The sequence below is a fragment of the Neoarius graeffei genome, chromosome 21 (genome assembly GCF_027579695.1).
Source record: "Neoarius graeffei isolate fNeoGra1 chromosome 21, fNeoGra1.pri, whole genome shotgun sequence".
NCBI classification, from domain to species: domain Eukaryota; kingdom Metazoa; phylum Chordata; class Actinopteri; order Siluriformes; family Ariidae; genus Neoarius; species Neoarius graeffei.
The window spans coordinates 28,869,522-28,885,843 of NC_083589.1; the positions used below are offsets into that span (position 1 = coordinate 28,869,522).

The following is a 16,322-nucleotide window of genomic DNA, read 5'->3' on the forward strand; positions in this document are numbered from 1 at the left end:
TAATCTCAGCATGAAGCATCAGAAAGAAAACATGGTGCAAAACTGGTCTTGAAGTACTGTATGTTATAAAGACAATTATTAAATTATATAGATGTGAGATTAGACATGCTTATTGTTTACTTACATTGATGCCTTTCTGGAATACAGCTCGTCCCATAACATTTGCCAACATGCGGATCAAGGCAGCTCCCTGTATATCAACACACACACACACACACACACACACACACACACACACACACACACACACACACACACACACAGAGTTTATACTGATCTATCTCTGATTCATTAATACATACTGTATATGACCAAAGATTTGTGGACACCTGACCATCACACCCATATATGGTTCTTCCTCAAATTGTTGCCACAAAGTTGGAACACACAATTGTATATAATGCATTTGTAAGCTGTAGCTTTACAACTTTTCTTAACTGGAACTAAGCAGCCCAAACCTGTTCCAGCATGACAAAGTGAGCTCCATGAAGAAATGGTTTGAGAAGGTTAGAGTGGAAGAATTCAAGTGTCCTGTACAGAGCCCTAACTGAACTCAACCCCACTGAACACCTTTGGGATGAACTGGAAAGCCGACTGCCTCCCAGCCCTCCTCATCTAACACTGGTACCTGATCTCACTAAAGCTCTTGTGGTTGAATGATCACAAATCCCTACGGCCACGTCTCAAAATCTAGTGGAAAGCCTTCCCAGAAAAGAGAAGAGTGGAGCTTATTATAACAGCAAAGGGTTTATCTGGAATGGGAGGTTCAAAAAGTACATACAGTTGCAATGGTCAGGTGTCCACAAACTTTTGACTGAATAATGTCAATTGAATAAATTCACACATCATTGTCAGACTTCAGTTGTTGTTTTTTTTTTTCATCATAAAGACTTTATGCAGATCTTCTGTATACAGTCACTCATGGCAAAGTGAGCTCCATGAAAACATGGTTTGAGAAGTGTGGCAGTGGGAGCGTGGCCAGTTGTTGGTCTGTGAATGGAGGGCGGAGTCAGGGAAGGTAAGTGGTGGAATCATTGCACCTGATGGGAATTAACCTGTGTTTGTGTGTCTTCCTCAGTGACCGCGCCCTTTAAAAGGAGAGAGAGAGAGAGAGAGAGAGAGAGAGAGAGCAGAGAAAGGGAGCTCTCTCCCCAACCAGAACATTAGTGTGTGTGCATGTGTGGAAAGCTGAAATGCTAAAAATAAAGAGTTTTTTGTGACCTCAGTTCTAGCCTGCCGTGCTTCTGTGCTGCACCCACCTGGTCAGATACTACAGTGGTGCCGAAACCTGGGACGAGTGCAGAAGGGAATGGCCACATGGAGTCCTCCCCCCTCAAGGACCTGGTCCATGCCCTCGCCATAGCCCAACAGAGCCAGCACCAGGCACTAATCGCCCTCCAGAAGGAGCAGGAACAATGGTTTGAAGCCCTGGTACTGGCGCAACAGGAAGATCACCAGGCGTTCCGGCACCTGCTCTCGTCGGCGGGGTCCACCACCACTGTGGATCCTCCCCACCTCACCCTAAAGAAGATGGGTCTGCATGATGACCCCGAAGCCTTCCTTGCTCTTTTTGAGCAGGCAGCAGAGGCGTGGGGTTGGCCGGTGGAACAGCGCGCAGCGCGCCTCCTCCCCCTGCTAACGGGCGAGGCGCAGCTGGCCGCGCTACAGCTCCCCGCCAACAGCCAGCTGGTCTACATGGACCTCTGCAGGGCTGTCCTCCAATGCGTGGGGCGCACCCCGGAACAACAACGGCAGCGCATCTGTGCGCTGCGCCTGGAGGAGGTCGGCCAGCCGTTTGCGTTTGGCCAGCAACTCCGGGACACCTGCCAGCGGTGGCTGAGGGCCGACAACCACAGCGCTGAGGGACTCATCAATCTGGTGGCGCTGGAACAATTTGTCGCCCAACTTCCAGAAGGAAGTGGGTCCAGTGCCATCACCCGGCATCGCTGGATCAGGCCATCGAGCTGGCAGAGGACCATATGGTGGCCGTTCCGATGGCAGGACAGCGTGTCTCCCCTTCTCCCCTCTCTTTTCTCTCTCCCTCTCCCTCTGTTCCTTGTCCTCGCCCCATTCCTCCACCGCGGAGGTGGGGGCCGGCTCCACCCCAGCCGGCCCACTGCACCCGCAGTGCCCTACCATTTCCTACTTCCTTGTCTGTGTCTTCCCCCCCTCAGGTGAGTGATCTCCAGAACACCGGTGCAGAGAGAGAGCCTGTGCCTGTATGCTGGCGCTGCAGGGAACCGGGGCACCTCCAGCATCAGTGCTCGGCGATGGAGGTGGGCGCAGTGGTCTGGATCCCTGACGCGCCAGGGACTGCCCTCGATCGGGCCGGAGTGTATCGCATACCGGTGAGTATCCAAGGGGATACGTATCAGGCTTTGGTGGACTCCGGCTGTAATCAGACCTCAATCCACCAAAGCCTGGTGCAAGACAAGGCATTGGGAAGAGCACAATTGGTGAAGGTGTTGTGTGTGCACAGGGATGTTCACAACTACCCTTTAGTGTCGGTCCACTTTCTATTTCAAGGGGAAAAATTTAGAGTAAAGGCGGCGGTTAATCCTCGCCTTACCCACTTGATAATTCTGGGGACTGATTGGCTGGGATTTTGGGAATTAATGACGCATTTAGTGAAGAGTGGGGCCTGCCATAGTTCAGAGGGGGGAGGTCCCGGAGTGGCATTGGCGGGAGCAGCTGTCACAGAGCTGTCCACATCATCATCGCATCAGAGTGAGGAGCAGCATGCTCCTCCTCCCACTCTCGGGGAATCCCTTGCGGATTTCCCATTAGAGCAGTCGTGAGACAAGACTCTGCGACATGCATTTGACCAAGTGAGAGTAATCGATGGTCAAACTCTCTAGCCAAACGCCACCCCGTCCTTCCTCTATTTTTTCGTTATTAAGGATAGATTATACCGAGTGACGCAGGACACTCAAACTAAGGAACGAATAACACAGCTTTTAATCCCAAAGAGCTGCCGGGAATTTATATTCCAGGCGGCTCACTTTAATCCCATTACTGGACACTTGGGGCAGGATAAGACACTAGCCCGAATAATGGCCTGGTTCTATTGGCCAGGGATTCGTGGCGATGTCCGTAGGTGGTGTACGGCGTGCCGCGAATGCCAGTTAGTAAATCCCGTGGCCATTCCAAAAGCGCCTTTGCGCCCTCTGCCATTAATCGAGACCCCGTTCGAAAGAATTGGGATGGATCTCGTCGGGTCATTAGATCGGTCAGCACGAGGATATTGCTTTATTTCAGTTCTGGTGGACAATGCAACGCGATATCCAGAAGCAGTGCCTCTTCGCAATATTTCAGCACGTAGTATTGCAGAAGTGCTCTTCCGCATCATCTCCCAAGTCGGAATCCACAAAGAGATTCTGACTGATCAAGGCACTATGTTTATGTCATGCACACTGCGCGAACTGTATGGGTTACTGGGAATTAAGCCTATCCGCACCAGCATTTATCACCCACAAATGGATGGCTTCGTCGAACGGTTTAATCGCACCTTCAAAAACATAATTAGAAAATTTGTAAGCGAAGACGCATGCAACTGGGATAAATGGCTCAAGCCCCTGTTATTCACAGTGTGAGAGGTCCCACAAGCCTCCACGGGGTTCTCCCTGTTCGAATTATTATACAGGCGTAAGCCGCATGGCATTCTGGATGTGCTATGGGAAAATTGGGATGAGGGACCTTCGACCAGTAAAAACGAAATTCAATACACTATCGACTTGTGTGCCAAACTCCACACCCTCACGCACCTAACCCAGGAGAATTTGTGGCAGGCCCAAGAACGTCAAGTCTGTCTGTACAACAGGGGCACGCGCCTTAGGGAATTCACACCGGGAGATAAAGTACTCGTGTTGTTGCCCACATCGAGCTCCAAATTGATTGACAGGTGGGAAGGACCCTTTGAGGTCACACGGCAAGTCGGGGACGTTGACTATGAGGTGTGGCGAACAGACAGGGGTGGGGCATTACAGATATACCACCTCAATCTACTAAAACTTTGGAACAAGGAGGTCCCTGTGGCGTTGGTGTCGGTGGTTCCGGAGAAGGCGGAGCTGGGGCCGGAGGTTCAAAAAAGAAAATTGACATCGCCCACCGCTCCGGTCCCCTGTGGAGACCACCTCTCCCCGACCCAGCTCACGGAGGTCGCCCAGTTGCAAACAGAATTTTATGACGTGTTCTCGCCGCTGCCCAGCTACACCCACCTCATAGAACACCACATTGAGATGCCCCCGGGGGTAGTAGTGTGCAGCCACCCTTACAGACTGCCCGAACACAAAAAAAAGGTGGTTCGGGAAGAACTCAAGGCCATGCTCGAAATGGGCATCGTTGAGGAGTCCCACAGCGACTGGAGCAGCCCAGTGGTCTTGGTTCCCAAGGCCGACGGGTCAGTCCGGTTCTGTGTGGACTATAGAAAAATCAACGCAGTGTCTAAATTCAACACGTACCCAATGCCTCGTATTGACGAGTTGCTCGATCGACTAGGCACGGCTCGTTTTTATTCGACACTGGATTTGACAAAGGGATATTGGCAGATCCCCTTGACTCCACTATCCCGAGAGAAAATGGCCTTTTCCACACTGTTTGGCTTACACCAGTTCGTCACACTTCTTTTTGGGCTGTTTGGGGCGCCCGCTACATTCCAGCGGCTCATGGATAGGGTTTTCCACCCCCACACCACCTACGCGGCCGCCTACTTGGACAACATTATTATTTACAGTAATGACTGGCCGCAGCACTTGGAACACCTAAGGGCAGTCTTTAGGTCGCTGAGGCGAGTGGGTCTCACAGCCAACCTGAAGAAGTGTGCGATTGGGCGGGTGGAAGTACGGTATCTGGGTTTCCACTTGAGCAATGGGCAGGTGCATCCCCAAATTAATAAGACAGCAGCGACTGTGGCCTGCCCGAGGCCCAAGACCAAAAAGGGGGTGAGACAGTTCCTGGGGCTGGCTGGCTACTATCGTAGGTTTATACTTAATTATTCAGACATCACCAGCCCGCTGACTGATCTCACTAAAAAGGGAGCACCAGATCCGGTCCAGTGGATGGAGCAATGCCAGCGGGCTTTCTCGGAGGTAAAGGCTGCACTGTGTGGGGGGCCACTGTTACACTCCCCTGACTTTTCTCTCCCCTTTATTTTGCAGACGGATGCATCGGACAGAGGGCTGGGGACTGTTCTGTCCCAGGAGGGGGAGGACCGTCCAGTGCTGTACATCAGCCAGAAGCTGTCGGTGTGTGAGGGCAGGTACAGCACAATCGAAAAGGAGTGCCTCGCCATCAAGTGGGCAGTCCTCGCCTTCTGCTACTACCTGCTGGGGCACCCTTTCACCCTCTGTTCAGACCACGTGCCCCTACAGTGGCTCCACCACATGAAGGATGCCAACGCCCAGATCACCCATTGGTATCTGGCACTCCAGCCGTTTAAATTCGAGGTGGTCCACAGGCCAGGGGCGCAGATGGTCGTGGCGGATTTCCTCTCCCGGCGGGGGGGGGGGGGTCGGCTACAGGTCAGACAGCTCCCTAGCCTGAGTCGGGTGGTGGGGGTATGTGGCAGTGGGGGCGTGGCCAAGCGTCGGTCTGTGAATGGAGGGCGGAGTCAGGGAAGGTAAGTGGTGGAATCATTGCATCTGATGGGAATTAACCTGTGTGTGTTTGTGTCTTCCCTAGTGACCACGCCCTTTAAAAGGAGAGAGAGAGCAGAGAAAGGAAGCTATCTCCCCAACCAGAACACTAGTGTGTGTGTGTGTGTGTGTGTGTGTAAAGCTGAAAAGCTAAAAATAAAGATTTTTTTGTGACCTCAGTTCTAGCCTGCCGTGCTTCTGTGCTCCACCCACCTGGTCAGATACTACAAGAAGGTTGCAGTGGAAGAACTTGAGTGTCCTGCATAGACCCCTGAACTCAACCCTACTGAATACCTACTTATGTCTTCAGATACTCAGCCTCCAAAATATTCCTGACATGTTTGTTTAAAATGAGAGAGAACACCGTTTACAGTAGGTATGAAACTGTAATGTGTACATTTCATTTACTTCAGGCTGCTAGTTATAAGGATTTTCACCCTCCTTAGCAGTGGTGAACCGTTACTATTAGAGCTGGGACTTGAGCTCAGCCAAAACTGAGCCAGACACCAAAAAGGCAACATGGCAAAGGATTTTGCAAGGGATTAGCAACAGGCTGCCAGGTCGCTCTGTTGTGTGTAGCTGTCGATGTTGATTTTAAAAGTAACTAAGTAAATTACATAGGAAAATGAAAACTTAAGTATGAGTGAAAAATACTGTGGTCAACGTGTGTGTGTGTGTGTGGAAGAAGAGTCTGGAGACAGAAATTTTAGTTTCTCTTTCGTTAGCCTGTGCTACTTGCTCTCGATAGCACTGACTTGATCGCTTTATTAGCATTCACTAACACTACTGATGAATGTTACACTGGTTGGAAAGTGACTTCACTACTGCGCTGATGACGCCGACTTGCAGTTAAGCTCGTGTTGGCCTTTGAGAAGGCCTAAGGCAATACATTGTTTGGTCCCTCCTCCTATAAATCAAAATCTGATTGGTTAATTCATCTGTCACTTCCTACATAAATATACACTGCCATGGCCTTCTATCTTGGCAGTGAAGTCCTAACCAATGAGTGAGCCAGCTCAAAACTTTTCTCAGCCTAGAGACAACAAACAAACAAAAAAATCTAATTGAATAACTTGATTTTAATGTTTTCAGGACAGTACCCCTTTCATTTTTGAAGCAAATTTGATAGAAAATAAGGGCAAATTAGAATTAGAAGAGAATAATTATCATGAAATTATGAAAGAAATTAGAGAATGAAAGAAATTAAATATAACATTTGAAATGCTGATAGGTTTGGGCCTTCTCTTAAAGCCTAGAAGGCCCTTATGGTTCCCCTCTGCTCGTTGGTAGAAGAAATGCTATTGCAAGCTTTTTGCTAAAGGACATTTTATCCTTCACAGAGGGAAGAGGGAATGTTCTCTAAAGAGATGATTCAGGTCTGCATCCCAAAGCACACAATGCCTAAAGAGTAATGACACCAGTGATGCACTGACAAGGTACTGGTTGGCAAAATACCTTCATTTTGCTTCTTATCAATCAAACCAAGAATTTTTAAAGGTATAGGTTGACAAAGTATTTGACTTTTGCTTTGTTAGTTTTGCACTGTGCTTATGAGGCTAATAAGTAATGGAATCTTCGCCAAGCCTGTATCATCCCACTCACCAGCTAAACCAATCTGAAAGACTGAAAGCCATCATGTGCTTCCTCCAAAGCATGTGGAACAACCATATCTGTTTCCTGTGTCACAGGACAGTGTAATATACTTGTAAGAAAGCCCTATCTGCCTTCCTCAGCTTACACAAGCTCATAAAAGCCTACAATTGTCTAGTGATGCTGTGATTGACAGGAGAGAGAGTATGCCATCCCTTCCACCCACAGCCAATTTTGGTCCCTTGTCTTCTTGATACAGATGGCTGTAGCTTCACTTGGGATTCGAACTCACCAAGTCCAGATGAAAGGGTGAATGAATTTCTGTTGCGCCCCCTCAGGAGCCAATTAACCTCAATCTTGGTGAGCTGGAGCTAATCCCAGCTGACACTGGGAGAGAGGCGGTATACACCCTGGACAGGTCGCTAGTCTATCTAACACAGAGAGACAGACAGCCATTCATATCTGCATGTCTTTGGATTGTAGGAGGAAACCAGAGCACCCAGAAGAAGCCTACACAGGCACGAGGAGAACATGCAAACTCCAGACAGAAAGCCCACAGTCAACCGGCAGGTTCCAAACAAGAACCTATCTGCTGTGAGGCGACAATGCTAACCACTGCACCTCAGACATTAAATGCAAGTAAATGAACAATCTCCTTTTTTTCTAAACATGAGGGGGAATGTGATCTGTTTATTGCACCACTGCTCCCCTGAGGCTGACACATTATTCTGTTATTCAAGCCATCCCTCTTACTCCAACATATTAAAGAATAGATTTAATTGAACTCTGTTCTTGTTTACCTGCAGGCAGAAAAGTTAAATCGTTTCACTTAGAATGCTGCTATGATTAATTCAGAGTGCATTAAACTTGAGAAAATAAAGTAAGCCCAAGTGTTCAATCCAGTCACACAAAAATACATTGGAATGCACCATTTCTGAAATTCTCCAGAAGTCATGAGTATAAAGAAACTGATGCTTTAATGAACATTATCTATTCTAATACACTAAATGGTGTTTGGGTGTTTTTTGGGGTTTTTTTTAGGGAGGTGGATTGTCACGCTGTAGTGTGTAATATATACATCCCTGAATGTTGTACAAGCTGCATTAATGTAGTAGGCATTTTGTCTTTGTATTACTTCTAAAACAGTACTTCAACACTATTGGTGTAGGCAAGTTTAATGCTTGTCCTAACAGGCTTGTAGTACTCAAGTTTGAATCATGCCCTAATTTTAAGGACTCGTGACTCGACTTGGACTTGAGCACTGATGACTTGGACTCAGACTCCTGCATTAACTGCATTCGAACTCATAAATTGGAGACGAGCACTCTGATTTTTTTCTTTATTTTTTGGAACATGCCATAATAATTTGGCATAAGATATTTATATCTACATTAATTTTTATACTAATTTCATGCAAGAGAATACACATTCACCTGTTCATAGGTCATGTTCAGGAACAAACTAACGTCAATGGCGCTAAAATACCTGGAGAGACGCCCCTAGGATTGTCTGCTTTCTCATGCAGTGGGAAAAAATGCACTGCTATGTGTTCCATATGTCTATCAAGGAGACGACAGGGACAACCTCGAACTTCAACTGTCATGTGGCAAAACTCCACCCAGAGAAGTAAGTGACACGTTATGTTCATTGATCTGTTGATAGTGAGGCTTGCTTGCTGACTGACCGATGAACTAGCTAGTGTAAACCCTCTCTCATGTTATTTGCCTTGTTGAAAGTGGGCGGGGCTTGCTGAGTGATGAACAAGCTTTTTATCTGTAGCCTATTAACTAAAATGGGGCAGTAAAGCAGTAACGTCAGTCCAATACAGTAGCAGAGACGGTTTCACATAAAGGCAGCAACAGCCAGCGTCAAATGGTGCAGGTAGAGTCTTGTTCTTGGACTCAACTCAAAATTTTCTTTAAGGACTTGGACTTGACTCGGACTTCAACACTAGGGACTCAAGACTGGACTCAGACTCGAGGTTTCATGACTCGACTACAACACTGTGTCCTAATATTGTTGCTGTAGTTCAGCATGGATTGTTTCCTTAGCTTTCCACTGCCTTTGCACACAAAAGTCCTGATCTTATTTGCTCTATCTGAGTCATGTTCACATTTGAGGTAAGCATGCATAACCTGGCGAAAAAAAAAAGTACTTTATTGTATTTAAAGTCTCATCTCATCTCATTATCTCTAGCCATTTTATCCTGTTCTACAGGGTCGCAGGCAAGCTAGAGCCTATCCCAGCTGACTACGGGTGAAAGGCGGGGTACACCCTGGACAAGTCGCCAGGTCATCACAGGGCTGACACATAGGTGGTGTTTACATTAGACCGTATCAGCGGATCATCAGATTAACGTTTTTAAAACGATTCGCGTGCACACAGCAACGCCAATACACGATTCGCGTGCACACAGCAACGCCAATACACGGATACGCTAATCACATGACTAATTAGACGGCACATCACATGATCCCAGTGCATATCGGGCATGCGCAAGTCACTCACCACTTGCAAGTGGAAGGATGGCAAGCGAAAACCTTCTCCAGCAGATAAACACACCTGGCTGTGATGTTCATGTTCTCACTGAGTTTAAGCGCCTGAAGGAGGTAAATAAGTTGAAATGTGTAAATAAACCTCAGTGCGGCTCAGCGCTTCCTCCTGCGCTCCAAATCACTCTGCCCTGAACAGCGAGTGCCCTCTGGAGGGTGCGCACTCCGGCCCTGCGCATCTCACAGAGCGCGCGAGTGAAGCGCACGAGCAGTGATTCGGGACTGAGCCGCTGTGTGTGTGATCCCAACGGCAGCGAATCAGGAAGGTGGATGTCACAGTGACGTTGTCCAATGACGACGTCAGCTAGAGCTCAGCACTGCGTTTCCTCGTTCCTCAATGTTTACACAGCACCAGATCAGATACGAACTGGGTTGAATACGTGGGCCCTGGCGGATTCAAGTTGTTCCACCTGTGGAGTCATTTCCTGGTGTTTTAATGTGCACGGACAGTGCATCCGCGACGAAAACGAGACAGATACGGTCTAATGTAAACACCACCATAGACACAGACAACCATTCACACTCACATTCACACCTACGGTCAATTTAGAGTCACCAGTTAACCTAACCTGCATGTCTTTGGACTGTGGGGGAAACCGGAGCACCTGGAGGAAACCCACGCGGACACGGGGAGAACATGCAAACTCCGCACAGAAAGGCCCTCGCCGGCCAGGGGGCTTGAACCCGGACCTTCTTGCTGTGAGGCGACAGCGCTAACCACTACACTACCATGCCGCCTGTATTTAAAGTATATTCACATTTTCAATAGTATATTGAAAATGTACTTACACAAATTGTACTTTTTGTAAATATATAAAAAGTATACTACAGTAACATCACGCTTTCACGCTAACACTTTTAACACACTTTTTAAAATAATTATACTATATTACACTTTATAGAGGGGCGGCACGGTGGTATGTGTCAGCTCTGTGATGACCTGGCGACTTGTCCAGGGTGTACCCCGCCTTTCGCCCATAGTCAGCTGGGATAGGCTCCAGCTTGCCTGCGACCCTGTAGAACAGGATAAAGCGGCTACAGATAATGAGATGAGATACTTTATAGAAATATATTATACTAAAATATACTTTCAGTGAAAGTTATGTGTAATTTCTAAAGTGTACTAATTTTTAAGGTACTTATAATACAAAGTACTAATTAAGCATATATTAGTACATATAAAGTAATATACTTAAAGTATACAAAATATACTTTAAGTTGTTCCACTTTAGCACATAAAAGTACACTAAATACACTTCAAGTTGCACTTTTCTACAATTTAATTACAATTAAAATATATTTAGTACAAAATTAGTTGTTCCAAAATAGCATGCCTCAAGTTAACTAATCATAAACACACTTGAAGTATATTGATGATTAGTGTGGCTTCAAGTACACAAAAGTATGCTAAATTTTAGTACACTTAGCACATTTATTTTTCACTAGGGTAGTGAGGGTTTAACACTGGAGTTGCACCTCTATGGACTTAAACGGTATTCAGAAATCGCCTGAAAGTTATTTTCAGTCATGTGAAAAAGAAAGTACACCCTCTTCCAATTACATGGTTTTACCAATCAAGACAGAACAAAAAATCATCTGATCCTCAGCAGGTCCTAAAATTATGCAAATCTAACCTCAGGTGTAAAGCAACACACAACAGATTCCACCATGTCATTATTTATTGAACACAAATTAAGTGAAAATATAGAATCTAGGGCGGCACGGTGGTGCAGTGGTTAGCACTGTCGCCTCACAGCAAGAAGGTCCTGGGTTCGAGCCCCGGGGCCGGCGAGGGCCTTTCTGTGTGGAGTTTGCATGTTCTCCCCGTGTCCGCGTGGGTTTCCTCCGGGTGCTCCGGTTTCCCCCACAGTCCAAAGACATGCAGGTTAGGTTAACTGGTGACTCTAAATTGACCGTAGGTGTGAGTGTGAATGGTTGTCTGTGTCTATGTGTCAGCCCTGTGATGACCTGGCGACTTGTCCAGGGTGTACCCCGCCTTTCGCCCATAGTCAGCTGGGATAGGCTCCAGCTTGCCTGCGACCCTGTAGAAGGATAAAGCGGCTAGAGATAATGAGATGAGATGAGATATAGAATCTATGTGTGAAAAAGTAAGTACACCCCATGATTCCATAGCTTACAGAACCACCTTTTGCAGCAATAACCTGAAGTAATCATTTTCTGTATAATTTTATCAGTCTCTCACATCATTGTGGAGGAATTCTGGCCCACTCTTTACAACATCGCTTCAGTTCATTCATGTTTGAGGGCATTTGTTTATCCACAGCTCTCTTAAGGTCCCGCCACAGCATTTCAATTGGGCTGAGGTCTGGAATTTGACTTGGGCATTCCAACACCTTGATTCTTTTCTTTTTCAGCCATTCTGCTGTAGATTTGCTGGTGTGCTTGGGATCATTGTCCTGTTGCATGAACCAATTGCGGCCAATTGGACAAATGGCCTCACATTTGCCTCTAGAATACTTTGGTATACAGAGGAGTTTGTGGTTGACTCAATGACTGCAAGGTGTCCAGGCCCTGTGGCTGCAAAACAAGCCCAAATCATCACCCCTCCACCACCGTGCTTGAAGGTTGGTATGAGGTGTTTGTGCGGATATGCTGTGATTGGTTTTTGCCAAACATGACTCTGTGCATTATGGCCAGACATTTCCACTTTGGTCTCATCTGCCCAAAGGACATTGTTCCAGAAGGCTTGTGGCTTGTTCAGATGTATCTTTGCAAACCTAAGCCGTGCTGCCATGATCTTTTTAGATAGAAGAGGCTTTCTTTTAGAAACCCTTCCAAACAACCCATACTTGCACAGTCTTTTTCTAAATGTACTGTCAAACTTTAACATTAAATCAACAATTTAACATGCTAACTGTGGCCTGTAGAGTCCTAGATGTAGTTCTTGGGTTTTTTGCAATTTCTCTGAGCATTGCATGATCTGATCTTGGAGTAAATTTGCTGGGACGTCCGCTCCTGGGAAGATTGGCAACTGTCTTGAATGTTTTCACTTCTGAATAATCTTTCTCACAGTAGAACGATGGATTTCAAATTGTTTGGAAATGGCATTATAACCCTTTCCAGACTGATGTGCAGCACAATTGCTTCTCTAAGATCATTGCTGATGTCTTTCCTCCTTGGCATTGTGTTAACATACACCTGAATGCTCTAGATCAGCAAACTGTCAAAACTACTGCTTTTTAAGAGGTGGCCACACTTGCTGATGATCAATTAACCAAATTCATTTGATCAGCAACACCTGACTGCTAATTGCCTTCATAATTTCTATGGAAGCAGTAAGGGTGTACTTAATTTTTCACACACTGCTACTGCATTTTTGCTTACTTTGTGTTAAATAAATAATGACAGGGTGAATATGTCTGGTGTTATTGGTCATCTGAGGTTATATTTGCCTAATTTTAAGACCTGGTAAGGACCAGCTGATTTTGTATTATGTCCTGACACTTAAAACCTAGACTTGAAAGAGGGTCTACTTTCTTTTTCACATGACTGTATGCAGGTTGGAGTTTGCTGAAAACCGAGGTGTCTTACTAAACAATAACACGAGATGAAAACCCATTTTTCTTGCATGATCTCAGATCAAGGGACAGTTTTCAATCCAGCACCGCTGGCTGTCAGTTTGATGGAACCACAATGTTCTGGATGCAGCATTATAAGCTTCTTGAGGATTGATTTTTTTTTGTATGTAAAAATTAATTACATTATCATGAGCTGTAACTGTAGCAGATGAGTTTTCAGTCAACTTGTCCGTTAAACCATCAGCATGTTTTCATGATACAATGCTTGTAGAACAGCACATCAAATTAAGAAAACATTGCCATTATTTTATTAAATCAACAATTTGCAATTGGGCATTATAAGCATTATAACATAGATCATATCCCATACAAGCACTATGATTTTATAACCTTGATTTACTATCTTATGGATTCATTAATTTGTACAGAAAACAGTGCTGGATTGAAAACCGTTCCTTGATCTGGTATCTCATCTCGTCTCATTATCTCTAGCCGCCTTATCCTGTTCTACAGGGTCGCAGGCAAGCTGGAGCCTATCCCAGCTGACTACGGGAGAAAGGCGGGGTACACCCTGGACAAGTCGCCAGGTCATCACAGGGCTGACACATAGACACAGACAACCATTCACACTCACATTCACACCTACGGTCAATTTAGAGTCGCCAGTTAACCTAACCCGCATGTCTTTGGACTGTGGGGGAAACCGGAGCACCCAGAGGAAACCCACGCGGACACAGGGAGAACATGCAAACTCCACACAGAAAGGCCCTTGCCGGCTACGGGGCTCGAACCCGGACCTTCTTGCTGTGAGGCGACAGCGCTAACCACTACACCATCGTGCCGCCCCTATTATCTCATCTCATCTCATTATCTCTAGCCGCTTTATCCTTCTACAGGGTCGCAGGCAAGCTGGAGCCTATCCCAGCTGACTACGGGCGAAAGGTGGGGTACACCCTGGACAAGTCGCCAGGTCATCACAGGGCTGACACATAGACACAGACAACCATTCACACTCACATTCACACCTATGGTCAATTTAGAGTCACCAGTTAACCTAACCTGCATGTCTTTGGACTGTGGGGGAAACTGGAGCACCCGAAGGAAACCCACGCGGACACGGGGAGAACATGCAAACTCCACACAGAAAGGCCCTCGCCGGCCCCGGGGCTCGAACCCGGACCTTCTTGCTGTGAGGCGACAGCGCTAACCACTACACCATCGTGCCGCCCCTATTATTATTATTATTATTATTATTACAGACGTATCTGTCAGTGGCCATTTTTTCAAGGTAAAATAATAGTATTAAGGCAAGTGTTTCTGTTTCAATACATTGATTTATTCTACTACTACTACTACTATTTCGAGCTAGCTCGGGCATCGTTGACTAGCTTCCTCCATTCTTCACGGTCATCCATGATGTTTTACAATTCCTCAGTAGGTAATCCAGTGTCTTTCCTCAACTGGTCAACATAAGTAAGCGCTGGTCTTCCCCTCCTTCTTACTCCTTTGCTTTGGCTCCCAAAGAAGCACTTGACTCCCTAATTCCTCCTTTCTTCTGCACGTGTCCTATAAACTTCAGCCTCCTTACATGAAGTGTTGATGACATGCTGCTGAGGTTTCCGTACAGCTCATTGTTCAATTTGTGATCTTTCCAAGAAACACTGAAAACTGCTCTTAGCATTCGTGTGTACGTGCCACTAATCGGCTGTTCATATCCTTTATAAGTGTCCAGCACTCTACACCGTACAACAAAACACTCTCAACTGTTGCTCTGAAGAACTGTATTTTTAGTGATCTCTTGGAGTTAGATTTCCATAGTTTGTCCATTTTGTTCAGTGCTTGCCAAGCTAGTCTAATTCTTATTTCCATATTCTTCTTGCTAGATTCTATCCACAAACCAAGATACTTAAAGTCTTCAACCTGTTTCAGCTTCTTTCCCTCTAGTGTTATCAAATCAGCATTTGCCTGGTTGTAGAGCATGTACTCTGTCTTCTTGTAGTTGACATGAAAGCCAATAGCTTCTCCTGCGATTTCCAACCTCAGTAAGAGTAGTTGGGGCTGCGCCACAGTTTGAAAGTTTTACTGCGGTTGTTAGTAGGAGTTGCGACCACTAACACTGAAACCATACTAGCAATAGTGTGGCAGCAATTGAAAAATATCATGACTTTATTCAGTACTGACAAACTAACAAGTTCAGTCGTGATTGCATTGCTCACTGGCCTAATGTTTGCTCAGTCTGGTCTTGTGATTTCATACTAAAAGAGTGATTAGATTACATTTTATGAATCTGGCTGTGATTTCTGGCAGTGATTTGCATGGACTTTTTTTTTTGCTGCTAGGCAGATGGAATAATGAATGTTTCTAAGGGCATCACATTTAATTACCATTAAGTTCTTCAAACAAAACTCTGGAAAAGATCTTGCTCAGAGAAACAAAATGAATACAAAAAAAATGTTGCAGGTGTTCAAATCAGAGGCTGGTGCATTTATGCATGTACTGTATGTGTTGTGGTGCATACACATCACAGTGGAGACTCAAGAAGCAAGACTCTAAAGGCTTGTGGCCAGAAAAAAATATATCATTCCATTTCTGGCTCACAGAACATCTAGGGGCTCACACTCATGTTAAACTAATATCGTAGTTTAAACTGAATCTGTTGCTTGACTTAAAAAAAAAAAATCCTTAATTTTGGGGTGATTAAACAACACAGCCACACCTATTATTGATGAATAATATTGAGCAAAACGGAGGAGAGACATTTGCCTTTTTATAAGCAATCCAGTCGAAAACCCGGCTGATATCAGCAGCTTCAAAAACCTCCTGAGAAATGGGATGAGAACTTGCCAATCCATCCAGTAGCATCACCTCATGAAGAACATCGGTCAGGAACCTCTGCTTCTCCTGCAGGACACACACACACACACACACATATATATATATATATTTGTACTTCATTTTTCTGCTTATTGATATTCTACAATACTAATGTTTTATTTAATGTTTTTATG

At 45.7% G+C, this 16,322-nt stretch overlaps 1 protein-coding gene across 2 annotated transcripts in view; it reads right to left on the minus strand.

Annotated features, from left to right (window-relative positions):
• The window catches only part of LOC132869647 (thyrotropin-releasing hormone-degrading ectoenzyme-like), a 520,051-nt gene that overhangs the window by 165,566 nt on the left and 338,163 nt on the right, over positions 1-16,322 (minus strand). For both annotated transcript variants that reach the window (XM_060902939.1, XM_060902940.1), the window contains 2 exons: positions 16,078-16,215; positions 125-190 (listed from right to left, as the gene is read on the minus strand). In XM_060902939.1, the coding sequence (XP_060758922.1) occupies positions 125-190; positions 16,078-16,215 (204 nt within the window). The remainder of the gene's footprint in view (positions 1-124; positions 191-16,077; positions 16,216-16,322) is intronic.